This window comes from Natrix helvetica (assembly GCF_964273705.1).
Source record: "Natrix helvetica genome assembly, chromosome: 2".
Classification (NCBI taxonomy): domain Eukaryota; kingdom Metazoa; phylum Chordata; class Lepidosauria; order Squamata; family Natricidae; genus Natrix; species Natrix helvetica.
In genome coordinates this window covers 124,913,222-124,932,042 of record NC_138552.1, presented here as the reverse complement: position 1 = coordinate 124,932,042, position 18,821 = coordinate 124,913,222, and the positions used below count along the sequence as shown (strand labels likewise).

General features: G+C 42.8%; 1 protein-coding gene across 2 annotated transcripts in view; it reads left to right on the top strand.

Moving 5' to 3' along the window:
• Window positions 1-18,821, top strand: part of LOC309386163 (cytochrome P450 2K1-like) — a 93,880-nt gene that overhangs the window by 60,988 nt on the left and 14,071 nt on the right. For both annotated transcript variants that reach the window (XM_081941234.1, XM_081941233.1), the window contains exons 2-6: window positions 5,120-5,282; window positions 8,357-8,506; window positions 9,748-9,908; window positions 10,577-10,750; window positions 11,221-11,368. In XM_081941234.1, the coding sequence (XP_081797360.1) occupies window positions 5,120-5,282; window positions 8,357-8,506; window positions 9,748-9,908; window positions 10,577-10,750; window positions 11,221-11,368 (796 nt within the window). The remainder of the gene's footprint in view (window positions 1-5,119; window positions 5,283-8,356; window positions 8,507-9,747; window positions 9,909-10,576; window positions 10,751-11,220; window positions 11,369-18,821) is intronic.

Genomic DNA, 18,821 nt, shown 5'->3' with positions numbered 1-18,821 from the left:
TATGGTATTATCTACTAACTTCAGTACTTTAACAGAGGGGTTCTTAGAGATGCAGTCATTTGTGCAGAGAGAGAAAAACAACAAAGAGCGCACACAGCCCTAGGGAGCACCTCTTCTTAGCAACCAGGTGCTCAATTGATTTTCCCAAGCTTCACCTATTGCCTGCTTTTGCCAAAAAGCTAACAATCCATCTACAACAGTGGTGGGTTCCGGATCCCGTTCCAACAGGTACAGTTGGAACGGCCCGGCATTGCTCACATGGACGAGCGGCGTGCGCATGTGTTGTACCTGCCCACAACGCCTCCGCAAGCCTCCGCGATGCTCCAGCTGCTCAGTGGAGGGTCGTGCAGGAGCTGTATGCGCCATGCACGTGCATAGAAGCACCAAAGGCTTAAAAGACAGGTAAGGAGCTCAGGCGGGTGGCTGGGCCCTCCAGAGCACCATACCAGAATGGTATCCGGTGCTCTGGGCAGGCTCCGGTATGCCAGTACCTGGACGTACTGCCTGCAACCCACCACTGACCTACAAGTATGGACAGGTACAGTTAGCTTAGTCAGTTTGGAGTGAAAAATTTGAAATAATGGAATCAAATCCTGAATTGAAGTCTATGAAAAGGTCTTGTGCATAGTTCCCAGGGATTCAAGATATTGCAACATGTAGTAAAGTGCCATATTGACAGCATCATTGCCAATTTATTTGCTTGGTAGGCAAACTGCAAGGCATCTAACAGCAGATCTATGTTGATTTTCAGGTGGGCCAATACTAACCTCTCAAAGGTCTTCATAATTACAGATGTTAGGGCAAATGGTCTGTAATCATTCAGCTCCTTGATGGAGGGTTAATTGGGAACTGAGATGAACTAAGACTTGCAACAATGTCAATAATAATAGTAATAATAATAAAGCTTCTTTCAACATGTAAAAAAATAGAATCAATTCAAGGAAATGATCGGTCTACTAATTGAGTTAGATGGAAGTGAAGGGTAGCAGGGAAAAGTAGAACTGTTTAACTGTTTCTTTGCATCTGTCTTCACATGAAAGGAAAAAATAGTCAAACCTACCAAAAGAAGACCTGTAAATGATAGACTAGGAATATAAGTCAAAACAGCCAAGAAAATGGTAAGACAACACCTGTCTACCCTAGACGAGTTCAAATCACCAGGACAACATGGATTACATCCCAGAATTTTGAAGGAGCTGGCATATGTGCTATCAGAACCACTGAACTATATCCTTCAAGGATCTTGGAACTACTGAAAACTACAAGAGGACTGTAAAAGAGCTGATGTGATTTCCATCTTCAAAAACAGGAGGGGAAGAGATCCCGGAAACTAGAAATCAATCAGCTTGACATCAATACTTGGGGAGATCCTGGAAAAGGTAATGAAGCAATGGATCTGCAAACACCTAGAAACAAGCAAAGTTATACCCAGAAGCCAACATGAGTTTGTCAAAAACAACTCATGCCCAAAAAACTTATTTTATTTTTTTGACAAAGTGACTAAATTAGCGTATCAGAAAAATTCTATGGATATAGTATTTGACAAAGTGGACTACAACCTATTACTTTGTCAGATAGAAAAATGTGCAATAAATAGCATCTTCACCAAATGGATTTGTAACTAGCTAACCACACTCAAAATCTGTCCTCAATGGAGCATCTACATGGAGAGACGTATGCAATGACGTATCCCAAGATTCTGTCTTAAGCCCAATACTCTTCAACATCTTCATAAACAATTTAGATGAAGGGACAGAAGGGGAATTCAACAAATTTGCAGATGACACCAAGCTAGGGGGAAGAGCCAACACTTTAGAAGATAGGTCAAGATCCAGAAAGATCTTGACCGACTTGAACACTGGACCCTATCCAACAAAATGCAATTCAGGGCTGAGTAAGATTTTCACTTAGGCAAGAAAAACCAAATGCACAGGCATAGAATAAATGGCTGAACTACAGCAACTGTGAGAGGGATCTAGGAGTCTGAGTCTGACAACCACTTAAGTATGAGCCAGCCTCTGTTGAAGATGCCAGAAATGTCAGTGAAGTCCTAGGTTGTATCAACAGAAGAATAGTATTAAGATCACGTAAAGTACTGCAATATACTGCTTACATACATTGCATTCAGTCCTGGTCAAAAAAGATTTTGAGACTCTAGAAAGAGTGCAGAAAAGAGCAACAAAGATGATTGGAGGTCCTGGTGGGCAACCACTTAAATATGAGCAAGCAATGTGGTGCAGCCACATACACAAAAAGCGAAATGTAGTTCTAGGCAGCATTAAAAGGGGAATAGAATCAAGATCACACGAAGTGTTAGTACTGGTTTATAGTGCCTTGGCAAGACCACATTTGGAATACTACATTCAGTTCTGGTTCCCATGATACAACATGTTGAGTCTCAAGAAAGAGTTCAGAGAAGTACAACAAAGATGCTTAGGGAACTGGATGCTAAAACATATCAGGTTGGAAAAGAGGAGATTGTGAGTTCAAGTGCTGTCTTAGCCATGAAAGCCAGCTGGGTAACTTTGGGCCAGTCACTCTCTTTCAGCCCAACTTACCTCACAGGGTTGTTGTTGTTATAGGGAAAATAGGAGAAAGAAGATGTGTTGGATATTTTCGTTGCCTTGAGTTATTTGTAAGATTAATAAAGATGAGAAATAAATAAATATTCTACTTAAAGAAAAAGAAATAGTAGGGATGACATAATAGCAGTCTTTCAATAATTGAGAGGCTGTCCCAAAGAAGAGGAAGTCAACCTATTCTCCAAAGCACTTGAGGCAGGACAAGAAGTAATGGGTGGAAACATGTTAAAGATAGATACAACCTAGAACAGGGGTGTCAAACTCGATTTCATTGAGGGCTGCATCAGGTTGTGTTTGACCTTGGAGGGCCAGGGTGTGTGGTGGCCAGGTGTGGGCATAGCCATGGTGGCATTTGACACAGGCTCAAGATGCATTTTTTCCCTTTTTGTTCTTTTCCACCAGATATTACTGGCAAATAATATGCTCCACTAAATATTTTATTTATAAATTTTGGCACTTACCCCCGATGAGAATAGTAAGGGCGTGCCACACCCATAATGCCATGCACGACTACAGCGCTCTCCCCCATTTTTACACCCTTTTTTTGCTCTCCCCAGGCTCCAGAGGCTTTATCAGAGCCTGGAGAGGGTGAAAACAGCCTCCCCCCCCGGATGTCCTCCGGAGGCTTCAGGGACCTTAGGAGGCTTCTCTGAAGCCTTCGGAGCAATCAAAACGACCCTCTGAGGAAACCGGAAGTGACTTCCTGTTTGCTCGGAGGGTCGTTTTGAGCGTTCTGAAGGCTTCAGGCACCGTCCGGAGGCTTCCCTGATGTCACTTCTGGTTTGCTTGGAGGGTCGTTTTGAGCGCTCGGAAGGCTTCAGGGGAGCCTCCTGAAGGTCCCTGAAGCCTCCGGAGGGCATCCGGGGAGGGCGGGGGAGACTGTTTTCACCCTCCCCAGGCTCCTATAAAGCCTCTCGAGCTTAGGGAGGGCAAAAAATGGCTTTAAAAAAGGGTGAACTCAGCTGCCCAGCACGCGCATGCACGCTGGCCAGCTGACAGGGCAGCGCCTCACGTGCCCTGACAAATGACTCCACGTGTCACCTGTGGCACGCGTGCCATAGGTTTGCCATCACTGTCATATAAAATGAAGGAATAATAGTTATAGTCAAATAATTGATTAACAATGATAATAATGTATACATATATATTAGATTGATAATATGAGATTCTATATAAATTGTAAGTGCGGACTATGGAGAGGATGCACAAAAGTTTAGTAACCAATCAACATGCTGAATGTAACTGGAAGATGTTTTTTATGTTTTATGTGTTGTTTGTGTAAGTTTGTTTTAAAAATTAAAATTCTTATAATAAAAAAATATTTTATTTACAAATGTATACCCTATTTTTAATAGTAAATTGCTTTTCCAGGCACAAAAGCTATTTATACTATTGCATTTTTATTATTCAACTAATAGTAAAAATACAATAGCATAAATAGCAAAATAGAAATTCTAACAGCAGAGGTAAATTTCCAGGATAGTAAATAGAAATAGCTGTCAATTATAGATAGCTGATTGTAGATTAAATGGACCTACAGTAGGTAAAATCTGGCATTAAACTGTAGTATTAACATAGGATGTTATTTGTTTTCTATCCGGATCAGGCACTTACTTGAGGCCACATAATTGTAATCCAGTCCAATCCAGTCCTCCTGCATGGCTCATTTTTGGCTGGAGTGTGCTGCTGGAGGCCAGGGAGGCCAAAAATGGGCTGCGTGAGGGCCACATGCACCCCCCCCATGGCCCATTTTGGCTGGTAGAGGCACCGTGGGCTGGTTCTTTGATATTTCCAGGCTGATCCTGTGGGCCAGAGATAAGCACCCCATGGGCCGGATTTGGCCCACGGGCCTTGAGTTTCATACCCCTGACCTTAAAGTTAGGGGGAAAAAATCTGACACTGAGAACAATTAATCAATGGAATAGCTTGCCTTCTGGGGTTGTGGGTTTTAAGAAATATACTAGACAACAATTTAATGGGGATGGTATAAGCCACCAACCTTGAGCAGAGGGTTGGACTAGAACAGAGGCACCCAACCTTTTGGGTGCCAGGAACCAGTTCCATGGAGTGTGGTTTCTCCACGGTTTGGGAGGAAATGGCTTTGTGCACTGCCTGGATTCTGTCTGTGTGCAGGTGATACTTTGCTCACTTGCACAACATGGTTCTTGGCAGGGTGCAGACTGGTGTAAATCAGCAACCCGGGATCTGGGCAGCCCCAGACTAGAAGACTTCCAAGACTTTGAGCCCCATGGTTCTATGATTGATAGTATAATCTGTACAAAGGACCTTTTTCCAGCATATTAGAAACCTTCTCACAGTTTTTCTACTCAGCATTTTTAAATTAATGTGAAATATATGCCATATAAATATTAAAAATGATAAAGAAGCTTATACCATCTCAATTCTCAATAGAACAGAAAAAGGAAATGCCATCTCTGCCTTTGAATATTGACTCATAGTTTCTTAAATTATTCTACATATGTGCGTATAATTATTGATCAAAATGGCCTCTTTGTTTTTCATCTGTTGAATTCCAGTGGTCAAAAGAATACGGTCCCATTTTTCGCATCAAACTGGGATTCCAGGAGATGGTGGTGCTGACTGGCTATGAGACAGTGAAAGAAGCTCTAGTGAACCAGGCTGATGCATTTGCAGATAGGCCCGTCATCCCCCTTTTTGAAGACGCATTGAAAGGATATGGTGAGTTATTTCATTGTGCATTGTAGTTGACAAACCTTGTATGATCGGTGTGATGTAAAACTTTTAATTTGAGGTTTTCATCAAAAGAATCTCAGGTGAATGACATAGCTTCTGAAAATCCAACCAGGATGAAAATCCAACTAAAATCATTTTAGTGCCACCATGACTTTGTCTCTTAAAGCCAATGGTGGTAACTAGAGGTAAAAAAGCTGCGTCAATATTGTACCAAGCCCATGAGCTTTGCACACTACTCATCATCACCATGTTTGATTCTGCTTATTTGCAAATTTGGGGATGGGGGATGGGAGGAATTCCAATAAAAGATACGTCTTTGTCTGCTCATATATGCTGTACATAATCCGTCACTTACAATTATTTGTTAAGTGACCATTAGAAGCTACAATGGCACTGAAAAAAGTGACTTATGATTATTTTTCACACTTACAACCATTGCAGCATCCCAGTGGTCACGTGATCAAAGTCAAGTGCTTGGCAACTGACATGTGTTAATGACAGTTGCAATGTCCCAGGGTCATGTGATCACTTTTTGTGACAAGCAAAGTCAATCGGCAAGCCAGTTTCAGTAATCATGATTGTGTTAACAACTTAACAACTGCACTGATTCATTTAACTACAGTGGCAAGAAAGGTCATAACATGGGGCAAAACTCACTTAACAATTGCCTTGCTAGCAACAGAAATTTTGGGCTCCACTGTGGTCATGTGTTGAGGGTTATTTGTACATAGTGGTACATACTTTTTTCTGTGCAATGTTTTAGCCACTTTCTCCCCCTTAATACATTTCTTTCCATTCTTGTTCCTCGTGGGCATTTCATTTAGGTTTGTCAGGTTTAAAACTGTACATTGATGTCTGTTGTTTGGTCTGGCTAAAGGGTGGGTGGCTCTCCAAAACAAGAGGTTACTTGATCTGGAGAGCTATTATTATTATTATTTTATTAAATTTATAGACCGCCCCCTCTCCCCAAAGGGACTCGAATTAAGATTTGGATGGCGTGCCTACTTATGGTACGATAAGGTTAAGTTAAATGTTAATTTCAACAAGTATTTTCTCCTAAGGGTTTGGAATAAATATAATGTTCTCCACAAATATGCCTCTTTGGATGTTGCCCCAGGAAACTTTATTTCAAAAGGAGATGGTAGTGATGCCAGACAGATGGATCTATGGTCAAATAATACCTTTTAATTATGGTGAACCTACCCTCAAATCCAAAGAGGAGTTAGAATTTGAAGGATGTTTCTGTCATTGGTTTACATATTTACAGTTGAAAGATTTAAATTAGATAACATTAAGTTATGGATTTGACATGATTGATTGAATTTGTTTGACACCCACCTCATAACCAAATGATTTTGGGCAATTTACAGCATAAAAAATATTAAAATCCTAACAAATAAATATCTTTAAAATAATAAAAATGAAAATCCCAATGAAGATAAAATTATGGTTAAAAATGGGGAGGGGGACAACAGGATGTGTGTGGGGAGATGGGATTCATCAGCCACCTCCAATGTGAATGCTCCCTTGTTAGGCCATGCGACATTGGGCAGAGCCAAGTCGTCTGTCTCCTGCAGAAGGTCAGGACGTTGGGAGTCAATCTCACCTCAGTGGGTGGAATGTTCCAAAGGGCAGGAGCCATGGCAGAGAAGGTCCTTCTCCTCTATCCTGCCAGCTGGAATTCCTTGACTGGGGTGGGTTCCTGCCACCATTACTACCGGTTCAGTGTCCAAAAATGTTTGCATGTGCAAAATTTCACGCTCCGTGCACGTGCGCATTTGCACTAAAAACGGTCTGTGCATGTGCACAACATTTAAAAAGGAAAAAAAATTAACATTTTTTCAATGAAGATTGTTCTGTGCATGTTCAGAACAGAAAATCAAGATGGCGCCGCCGAGGATAGAACCGGTATGGTCACATGTCCATCAGAATTACTACCTATTTGGCCAAACCAGTAGGAACCCACCTCTGGGCCTACAGTAGGCTTCCTCTGCTGGTGCAGGTGGGGAGGCCAATCCTATTGAGGTGAGACTTGGACCCATGTTGTGCTAGGCTTCAAAGGTAATAACCAGAACCTGTAAACAGACCAGCAGCCAGTGTAGTTCACAGAGCAGTGGTGTAACATGGATTTTTTGGGGAGTATGCAAGTATATGGATTTTTGAAAATTAATAACAGATTATGGGTCAGAAGGTTTTGGAATTAAAATATTGAATAAATTGGAAGGTACATTCTCATGGAAAAATAGAGATTGCTTTCATTTTTATTTGTTTTGTTTTGATAATGAGATATTGAAGGCTGGACATCAAAGGCGAGAATAAAGAAAATGGAAAAGAAATCCTTAGCACACACTTTGAAATACCTTTTAGTCAAGTTTTGGACAGAATGGATGAAATGCTTGATCAAATTAACAGAGTATGTTTTAATGAAGTTGTGAAACAAGTATAAGTTGTGATAGATCAGTGATGGCGAACCTATGGCACGCGTGCCACAAGTGGCACGCGGAGCCATTTGTCAGGGCATGCGAGGCACTGCCCTGTCAGCTGGCCAGAGCGCATTCGCGTGCTGGCCAGCTGAGTTCACCCTTTTTTAAAGAGTCGTTTTGAGCGCTCCGAAGGTGTCATGGAAGCCTCCGGACGGTCCCTGAAGCCTTCGGAGCACTCAAAACAACCCTCTGAGCAAACTGGAAGTCACTTCCGGTTTGCTCGGAGGATCATTTTGAGCGATCCGAAGGCTTCAGGGACCGTCGGAGGCTTCCCTGACACCTCCGGAGGGCATCTGGGGGGGGGCGGGGAGGCTGTTTTCGCCCTCCCCAGGCTCCTATAAAGCCTCTGGAGCCTGGGGAGGGCAAAAAAACCATGTAAAATGGGGGGGGAGCGCCTACAGTGCGCGCATGTGCACTGGGGTCATGCATTGCATTATGGGTGCGGCACGCCTGCACACGACCCCCCTGCGCTCCCCCCACTTATGGCACGCGAACCAAAAAAGGTTCGCCATCGCTGTGATAGATGATAGATAGTTGATAAATTATGTTTTACTCTCTTACCCTTTTTCTCTTCAGGTCTTGCTTCTGCTAGTGGTGAGAACTGGAAAATGATGCGGCGGTTTACATTATCCACATTACGGGACTATGGAATGGGCAAGAGGACCATTGAAGACAAAATCACAGAAGAGTGCAGTGTCTTAACAAAGACAATGGAGACTTATGCAGGTGGGTCAGTGTACTGTAATGGAGCATCTTCTGGGGTAAATGTAGAAAAGGAAATAATTTCTGCAGATTATATCAAATGAACAAGGAGAGTGTTGGGAAGAACTTTCTCTTAAACAATTCTTAAACCCATTGAATTTTCCTATAAATATGCTTTCTTGTCCAATTTATGCTAAGTATATTTACAGAAATGTAACTGATGGATGGCAAAATGGTTCCATAGGACTTGAATAGTTAATTCGGTGTAACATGACAGTCTCTAATCAATAACACTTCTAAACTTACTCTTCGGTACCTAGACAAAATTTGCATCATTGGCATTTTATGCAGGTTCTTTGCATTTTTACAAACCAGAAATGATATGAATAAAATTGAGTTGAGGAAAAAGAGATAAGAAGTGCCTATGATAAAATAATAATAATCCAGAACAGGGGTCTCCATCCCTTTGGACCTGGGCTGCACGAGTGGCGGATGAGTGCATGAGCATACATGCAGCTCCCCTCCTCCCCACAGACCACTGATCTAGAAAACTAAAAGTTCTTCATCTAACTGCCAAATGAGTTTGTATTTGTGGGGTATGTCTACATATCTACAAACTCATTGTGCTTTTTGCTTTTCAGTATATCAGTTGGAATAAAGAAAGGCATAAGATCATCTAGCTTATTAAGCAATACATATGAATCAAATTACAGGCATCTGCCTTCCAGGGTTAGAGTTCTAGTCTTTTCCTTCTGTAACATTCTGAGTGAATTGTATTTTGGCTGTTGTGTTCAGAGATTTGAGAGTGGGAAGTGACTGCAGTATTATCTTAATCATTCTGTTCTTCCCTTGGAAACAATTGGTTAGATACAACCATAAGTAGTTGCATTGAGATCTACTATAATTTCCTCCTACATAATATACCTACTTTTCCTTCCTTCATTTTATGAAGCTCAGTAGCTATTTGATCTTTAAAACTGCAATCATTTAAAGAGGAATAACTTTGCCAAATATTTTATCCACAAGGAATTCCATAGATGCAAAGAAAACATCACTGAGGTATGGTCAGATATTGCAATTCTGCCTCTGAGGAACTGAATTACCCTTTAAATACTTTTGCATATTTTTAATCTAAATACTTTAAAACTTCCAACATAGTTGGAATATAGTTTTCTATGATAAATGCTCCATTTAAGCAAGCTGATTTTGAATATAAATGCAGTAAAACATTTGGTTTTACTTTTTGATCTGTTGTTTTTGCCTAGGAAAACCCTTTGACGTCACAACTATTCTGAGTGCTGCTGTTTCTAACATCATAGTTTGTATTCTACTTGGGAAACGTTATGAATATGAAGATGCCACATTTTTGCGACTACTGAAGATAACAAAGGAAACTGTTGTGCTTTCGGGAAGCCCTTCTGTGTTGGTAAACAATTTTTTTGTTTAAAAAAAAGTCACAAAAAACAGGTAGCAGAATGTGTGTCATTCAAGCTTTATTGAGAAACAGAGCATGTTACTTCCCATGGGCATCTGTAGCAAGATTTCATCCAAAGACAATATGAACATGATGACATCAGGATTCAAATCCTACCCTTACATAGTTGTATGTAAACGTCTCATTCAAGTATGAAAATGACTTTTAGCATCATAACCTTTCATGATGCATGCTTCATCAATTCCTCTCCATTCATTGCAAAGACTTGTGAATTTTGAGAAATGGGAAACTTCATTACAAATAGCTTTCCATCGTTCTTTTACTCTTTACACTACTACACAACTTTACATGTATTAAATAGCTCTCGTGTTTAGAACTTTGGCTGAGTTTCTTTTATTCATCATTCTTCTTCCTTGTTTGGGAATCCACATGTTGTAGTAGAAAATAAGCACTTCCTCTCCCAAAACCTGTCTAGAGATTTAGTCCGTGGCATTTGGGGCTTAGTGAATTAGCAATATTGATTATCCAAAGCTTATTCAGTCATGTGAGCTTGCTTATTATTGGAGGTTTTGTTTGGGAACAAAATGTTTGAGATGTCCATCTCAGAAATTCAAAGTATTCACTTTGATAACATGTGTTTTCTTTTATCATTCTTTCAGCTATACAATTTGTTCCCCAAGTTAGGGTTCCTTTTGGGTGCTTATAAAAAAATAATGAAGAATGAAAAAGAGCTCCATGAATTCATAAAGACTACCTTCATAGAATATCTCCAAGATCTTGATGAAAATGACCAGAGAAATTTTATTGAATCATTTCTTGTTCGGCAAAAACAGGTAATAGTATATGTTATAGGTGTCTATAATTATTGATTTTTTAAATATATATTTTAAAAATATGCTTCCATATAAATTACTTGCTAAGACCCTTGTTTTGAAAATATGGAAGGAAACAATTTCTAAAGCAATTTTAATCATTCGCTCTTTATTACTTCATTTCAGAATCTGCAGCTACTTAAAACTTCACCCAGATTGTTTTCCCTCTCCATTAAAAATGCCTTAAATATTGATCTCTTTCTGGAGGAGTGGGTCCAAGTGGGGATAGGAGTGGGCGATTCCTTTGTGCCAATCATTTCTCTTTCTGTGCAACTGTTTGATTTTAGAGTTTTCCTTCTAGAAATCCAGTAGTATTGGGGCAATTATAACTTTTCAGGTAGACACATGTGAAATGTCATCTGAGATTTCAGGAATATGCATGATTTGGTTAGGTTCAGTTTCCTTACTAATATTTTCTTTATACACTTCAGGAGAATATGAAGATGACACATGGTGGATATTTCCATAATGAAAATCTTATAGGTCTTGTAGATGATTTATTTGCTGCTGGTACAGACACAACGGCAAATACTCTACGCTGGGCCATACTCTTAATGATGAAGTACCCAGAAATCCAGAGTAAGCACTTTCATTTCATTGACTTGCAATAAATATATAATAATGACTGAAAAAGAATTGTTGGCATCTGAAATGTTACTTGATTGAAGGGAAAGAGATGAACCAAAAATTAAATTGTTTTTCAAATGGAGAAGACCATGGATGATATCATTTTTAAAACTACCATTAATATTTTCTATATCTTTATTTTAGTTCTGTCATATTTAATTTTTTTCTCTGTATCTTTGTGATATTCTCTCCTATATAAATTTGCTTTGTTCCACAATATGTAACAAAGTTCCTTCACGGTTTAGCACCAGTTCTCCAAATATTTATTTTCAATTTTGCTTTTATTGAGCAATTTGGGGATCACATGACTGTGATTTTTTGAAATTGCTTATTGTTTACAAAGAAAGAAAGAAAAATATCACAAATAGCCTGAAGAACACTAGTAAGAATTCATATTAAATCCTACTTAGTGGCGATAGAAGCAGCAAAACGGCAATATTTTTCCGCTCTTATCGCGTCCGCAGATAACCGCCCAGCCACCCTGTTTAGGGTGACCCGCTCCTTACTTAACCAAGGAACTGGGGAAGACCCCTTGCAGGGTAGGGCTGAAGAATTTGTTCAGTATCTGCAGTATAAAATTGCTCAGATCTGGACAGGCTTGGACTCTGACTAGGTAGATTCGGGTGAGCCGACGGGGATGAATCTTGAGGAGACAATCTGGGATGGGTTTGACCCTGTGACCCCCGAAGGCATGGACAGGATTATGGGGAGACTCAGTGCTGCCACTTGTGTGCTGGACCCGTGTCCCACTTGGTTAGTTTCGGCTTCCCGGGAGGTGACACGAGGCTGGCTCCAGGCGATTACCAACGCTTCATTGAGAGAGGGGTTCTTTCCCACCGCCTTGAAGGAGGTGGTGGTGAGGCCCTCCTCAAGAAGCCTTCCCTGGACCCAGCTTCTTTAGCCAACTATTGTTCGGTCTCCAACCTTCGCTTTGTAGCAAAGGTTGTCGAGAGTGTGGTAGCACGTCAGCTTCCCCAGTACCTGGATGAAGCTGTCTACCTGGATCCGTTTCAGTCGGGTTTCAGGCCCGGGTACAGCACGGAGACGGCATTGGTCGCGTTGGTCGATGATCTCTGGCGGGCCCGGGACAGGGGCTGTTCCTCTGTCGTGGTCCTATTAGACCTCTTGGCGGCTTTCGATACCATCGACCATGGTATCCTACTGCGACAACTAGGGGGGTTGGGAGTGGGGGGCACCGTTTTACGGTGATTCTCCTCCTACCTGTTGGATCGGTCGCAGTTTGTGTTGACTGGAGAGCAGAGATCGACCCCCAGGCGCGTCACTTGTGGGGTGCCCCAGGGGTCGGTTCTCTCACCCCTCCTGTTCAACATATACATGAAACCTCTGGGCGAGATCATCCGTGGTTTTGGGGTACGATATCATCAATATGCTGATGATGCCCAACTTTTCATCTCTACCCCAAACCACCCAAACGATGCCCTCGACGTGATGTCCCGATGCCTGGAGGCTGTGCGGATCTGGATGGGGAGGAACAGGCTCAAGCTCAATCCCTCCAAGACTGAGTGGCTGTGGTTTCCGTCATCCCGATTTGTACATCTTGTTCCATCTTTGACGATAGGGGGAGAAATTTTAGCCCCCTCAGAGAAGGCTCACAATCTGGGAGTCCTCCTGGATACGCGGCTTAGTTTAGAAGAACACCTGATGGCCGTGACCAGGGGGGGGGGCTTTTACCAGGTTCGCCTGGTACGTCAGTTGCGCCCCTTCCTGGATCGGGATGCTCTGTGCACAGTCACTCATGCCCTCATCCTTTCTCGCCTGGACTACTGCAATGCTCTCTACATGGGGCTGCCCTTGAAGAGCACCCGGAGGCTTCAGCTGGTCCAGAATGCGGCCGCGTGGGTTGTGATGGGGGTACCTAGGTGCTCCCATGTTACATCCCTTTTAGGCGGCCTGCACTGGTTGTTGGTTGTTTTCCGGGTGCGATTCAAGGTATTAATTATACCCTGGGCCTAAGCCACTCCATGGCTTAGGCCCAGGGTACCTGCAAGACCACCTACTGCCAACAGTAGCCTCCCACCGTCCAGTACGATACCACAGAGTTGCCCTCCTCAGGGTGCTGTCGGCCAGGCAATGTCGGCTGGTGACCCCCAGGGGGAGAGCCTTCTCTGTGGGAGCGCCTTCCCTCTGGAATGAGCTGCCCCCGGAGCTTCGCATAATCCCTGACTTCCGGTCCTTCCGACGCGCCCTAAAAAGTTGGCTTTTCCAGCAAGCCGGCCTGACCTGTTAATTTTAACTTATTTTAAATGTATTGTTTTTTTGTTTTTTAAAAAATTTGGTTTGTTTTTTTGGATATGGATTTAATTTTTTTTTTACTTTTGGGATGTGTGTTTTTTAATGTTGTACAGCGCCCTGAGTCCTTTTGGTGAAGGGTGGCATATAAATCCAAACAAACAAACAAACAAACAAACAAACAAGAGCTAGAAAAACCAAAAAACTAGGGCGCTAACCTCAAACTTTCATAAAGTCAAGAGAAAAGCCAGATCTTCAGTAGTTTTCTGAATAACAGATTAACAGTGGGTTAATTGTAGGTTATCTAGTTCAACCTCCCACCGAAGCAGGAGACCCTACACCATTTCTGACAAATGGCAGTTCAATCTCTTCTTGAGAGTTTTCAGTGATGAAGCTCCTACAACTTCTGAAAGCAAGCTGCTCCATTGGTTGATTGTTCTCACTGTCAGAAAATGTCTCCTTTCCAACTGTTTATCGTATGTTTTAGCTTCCAGTCTCCTAATCATCTTGGTTGCTCTTCTCTGCACTTTTTCTAGAGTCTCAACATCTTTTTTATAGTGTGGTGACCAAAACTGGATGTAGTACTCCAGGTGCAGGCTTACTAAGGTTTTATAGAGTGACATTAGTACCTCACTTGATCTTGATTGTATCCCCTGTTAATGCAATTTAGGATTGCATTGGCTTTTTGGGGCTGCCTCCATACACAACTGGCTCATATTTAACTGGTTGTCCAGTAAGATTCCAAGATCCCTCTCACATTTACTACTATTAAGCTTCTCAGATTCATTGTAGCTTGTTGAAGCCAGTAATTGTGTCCAGCATAAGAGCATCCACTCAAGCTTTCCCTCCTCCTGTAGTGATAGAAGGAGAAACACAATCTGAGGTGAACAATTTGCCTTGAACTCTGATTTAGTTTTGGATAATATTTGGAATGCTGACATTAACTCAAATCTCCCTTAAAATTACTTCATCAGCTATCCCAAATTGGGAAGTTGTTAGGGGTACTGAATCCCAGTTCTGACCCAACCCTGGGCAGTACAAAAATTCAGTGAAGATGGAGGAAGAAAAGAGCATAGCAGAGAAGGGCAAAGATGATTGGGTCCACATAAGGACTCAGCTCAGCGTTTCATCCCAGCATGAATGGCACAGCGAAGAGGGCCAATGCGATGGTGTAACAATACATCCGGTGTCATGTGGACTATCAGCAAGACAACTGGTTGGACTTGCTACCCTTCACCGAAGTGGCATACAACAATGCAGTCCACAGCAGCACGGGATTAACTCCTTTCCAGATTACCAGTGGCATGGAATGTGTTCCCATGCCTGAGCTGCCTAGAGAACCTCCCTCCATCATGTCTCTGAATGAATGGATGGACACACTAAATAAAGGATGGGAAAATACGAAGAAGGTTCTAGCAGATGTGGCAGAAACCTACAAGAAGCAAGCTGATAAACACCGTTTGCTCCAACCCCACTTTCGTGGGGGGGACAAAGTTTTTGTATCTACCAAATACATAAGATTAAGAATTCCTAGTAAGACATTGGGCCAAAAATTTCTAGGTCCATTCCAGTAGAGAAGATAATTAATCCAGAGATAGTTCGACTCAATCTACCCAGAATTCTTGGAAAAAATTACCCAGTATTTCGTTGTACTTTGTTGAAAGCAGTAATTGGGTCCAGCATAAGACCATCCACCCAAGCTCCCCCTCCTCTGGTAGTGGTAGAAGGGGAAACCCATTATGAGGTGAAAAAAATATTAGAATCCAGACTTTATAGGGGTCTCTTACAGTATTTAGTACATTGGAAGGGTTACCCTTTGTCCAAAGCTACTTGGGTGAAACATTGGGGACCTAAAAGCAGATACGTTAGTGAAACAATTCCATGAGAAGTTTCCCAATAAGCCAAAGGGTCCCCCTGGGGGGGGGGAACGGGGTGGTTAAATGTGTTATGCTAACTTTTATGTTATTCTCTTTTTAAGAAATGTTTTCTTTTTGAAGAGAGGCTGCCTGTCAGGCCTGCAGTGGTTCCTTTCAGAATCTTTGGCCTGCCAGACATTGTCTGTCTATTTCTTTATTATGCTGTTTCATTAGTTGGGATTGGGAGGGGGAATAGTAAGGAGTAGAATTGTAGGAGAAGTGCTGCGGTTCCTGAAGGCGATGGACGTGTTGTCTGCCGCTCATCTCCCCAGCTGGCTCCGTAAGCAGCACAGAAGGCCCTGAAGGGGTTTCCCTGCTGAAGTGCAGCTTGCTGAAGCCCCCCGAAAGGCAGCAGCTGGCGGGGGTGTTTTTCAGCTTCGCCTAGGGGCTGGGGAGCGGAGGGGGGGCGAGGGACAGCACTGCGCTGCCCGCTCTTTGCCAAATGGACCCGGAGGAGAGAATGTATTTGGAGAGGTGCGGCAGGATCCTGGTGTTGGGGGATCCATCCTGAATCCTCTGATTGATCAAAGGAAAAGCAGCAGACTTTTGTAAGTTTTGTGTTCATCCTATTTGAATGGAGATTAGAGGGGAGTGTTTCTTTCTTCTAACCCCCCCTCAGAATAAGCGGCATTTGAACGATCTCCCTTAAAAGAGAGACAACAAAGGCTGAGCTGTCACTTGAGTTAGCCAACGGTGAAAGATCTTTATCACGATTGCCAGGAATGACTGTGGAGCCTGTTTCCTTTAAAAACCTGGATGGCACTTCCGGTTCTGGCGGCTGACGGCGATGGGCAAGCCTTGCTCACCCCGCGCTTTCCCGGTGGGCTCCCCACTCCTTGGGGGGCACAGGACGCCCCGTAGAGGCTCCTGCCGGAGGGGCGGCACCGCGGGGGATCCCCGGGATCGGCGGCGGCTGGTGGGGGGCCCCCCGCCTCGCTCCAGGCACTGGGGAGCATGATGTGGAGACGCTTCGGCGTCTTCGCTGTGAGGCTGTGCGGAGAATAAGCGAACAGAAGGACGCGGCTGCGGTGCAGTGAGGCGAAAACTCCCTTCCATTCCCTTTACTGAGTTGGAGAAAATGTCAGCAGTTTAAATTTCCTCCTTTTGGCTTGACTTGGAGAGGCGCGGCTGGGGGGAGGGGGATTTCCTCCCCCCCTCGGACAGGCAGCTTGAAACAATTTTGCTCTCAGCCCCAGGGGAAGGAGGAGGGGGAGAGCCAACCAATGATGCCACACCCTTACTAAAAGTGAATTTTCGGATTTAACTCCATAATATAATGATGATCTGGAAACTTTGGGAACTTTGAAAACTTTATTATGTCTCTAAACCCGAAGCTGGCAGGGCAAGATGGCACACTTCCGTTGTCTTTATGAACTGTGAAACCTGACTCCACCTTTAAAACTTCAGGCTTCCGGTCTTTGTCTCCGTGCTACTCATACAAATCTCTTGTTGATTGCTACCTTTTGAACTCCCTGGAGTGAAAAACTTTACTCTATTGCCAGGGTGATTAGAAAAATCCTCTACTGCCTGGACCTTCTGTCTCCTGGACTCTCCTGGCTGTTCTACCTCTCTGACTGATCACTCCCTGTACTGACTGAACTCTCTATTCTACAAACAATGTCTCCTAAAAAACCACCCCCTGGAAAGCCTGGCTTTGCTGCCTCTGCCCCGACATCTGCAACATCTAGTCCTAGTACACAATCAACGATAGCAGCTTTGATGCAACCTAAAACTACAGAGACGGAGTTTCAACAAATGTTCCAGCAACTTTTACAGGGAGAAGAGGAAATAAAAAAACAACTAAAGGAGATGAAAGAAGAAATTAAAGAGAACCAGGCCCAAATTAACAAAAACTCACAGAGACTGGATCTTTTGGAGAGGGGGATGGCTGAGATGAGGGAGGGGATGGAAGGGGTGCAGAAGGGGAACAAAGAACTTGATACCCAACAGATGAAAATAGAATTTGAGAGAATGTCCTTTTATCTTAGATTTCAAAATGTGTTGGAGGCAGATGACGAAAATATAAGGGACATTATGACAAGTATTTTGGCTGAATACATCCAGAAAGAGAAACAACAGATGGGGTGGGAAATAGATTTGGTTTATAGAGTGAACTCAGCTTATGCTAGAACACATAACATACCCAGGGAGGTACACATTAAATTTCTCAGAAAAAGCACAAGAGATGAAATTCTGAGTGCACAAAGGGGGCAAGCTTTGACATACCAAGATAGGGAAATAACCATTCTGAAACAGATCCCCAAGAAAGTGAGAGAAAAAAGAAAAAGTTTTTCGCAATTAGCGAATAAATTATACCAGAAGGGGGTGTGGTTCAGATGACTGATGCCTGAAGTTATGCTAATATTCTGGGAGGAGACAAGAGTTAGAATTAATACACCCATAGAGGCGCAGGCCTTTATGGAAAAAAATAAAGCACTCCTAGAAAAACCAGATGATCCTACAACAGACATGCAGGACATGGGAGGGGCCGGAGCTCTGTCGGCGGGGGGAAATGGGGCAACACCGAGAAAGCTCAGATCACAAAAATGAACAAGAAAATCCACCTGACATAAACTGATCGAAATTATTAATTGAATTCATATGCTGACTATATGTTACTACTTATTAATGAACTTTGTGTAAATGTATACTACGAGTATGGAGGGAGGGGACACCTACCGCACATCGCAACTGCCAAAATTTGTAACCTTTCCATTACCTTTTTCCCTGTAAATCTTTTAAAAAAACCAATAAAATTTTGTTTTTAAAAAAAAACCTGGATGGAGATTTCTGTTTTCTTTCTCCCAGTGGAAAGAGGAGCTAAGATGGTGCCTGCCCTTCTTTGTTTGTTTAATCATAAATGAAGCCTGCCCTTCGAAACCACCTTCAGCCTTACTAATCCCTCTGAGGGAAACCAAGACCCCTTCCCGAAATGTGGTTCTACTGAACTTTGCTTATTAGATACTCTACATTTGGTTTGCTCGGTGCCTTGGAACTGTGAACTGTGAACGGCCGCTTTCGGCTTTATATTGTAATTTGGAGACTGGCACAGCTGCGCAATCCTCGGACGCCATTTCCTTGGAAAAAAACTGACATCTCTGAACTTTAAAAAAATGGGGCCAAAGAAGCCTCCGACGGGCAAGTCACTCTCAGCCCCCACATCTGCCTCCTCCAGTCCCAGTATGCAACAGACAAAGATCACATCGTTGCTACAGCAGGAGGGGGTGGGAGAGGGATCA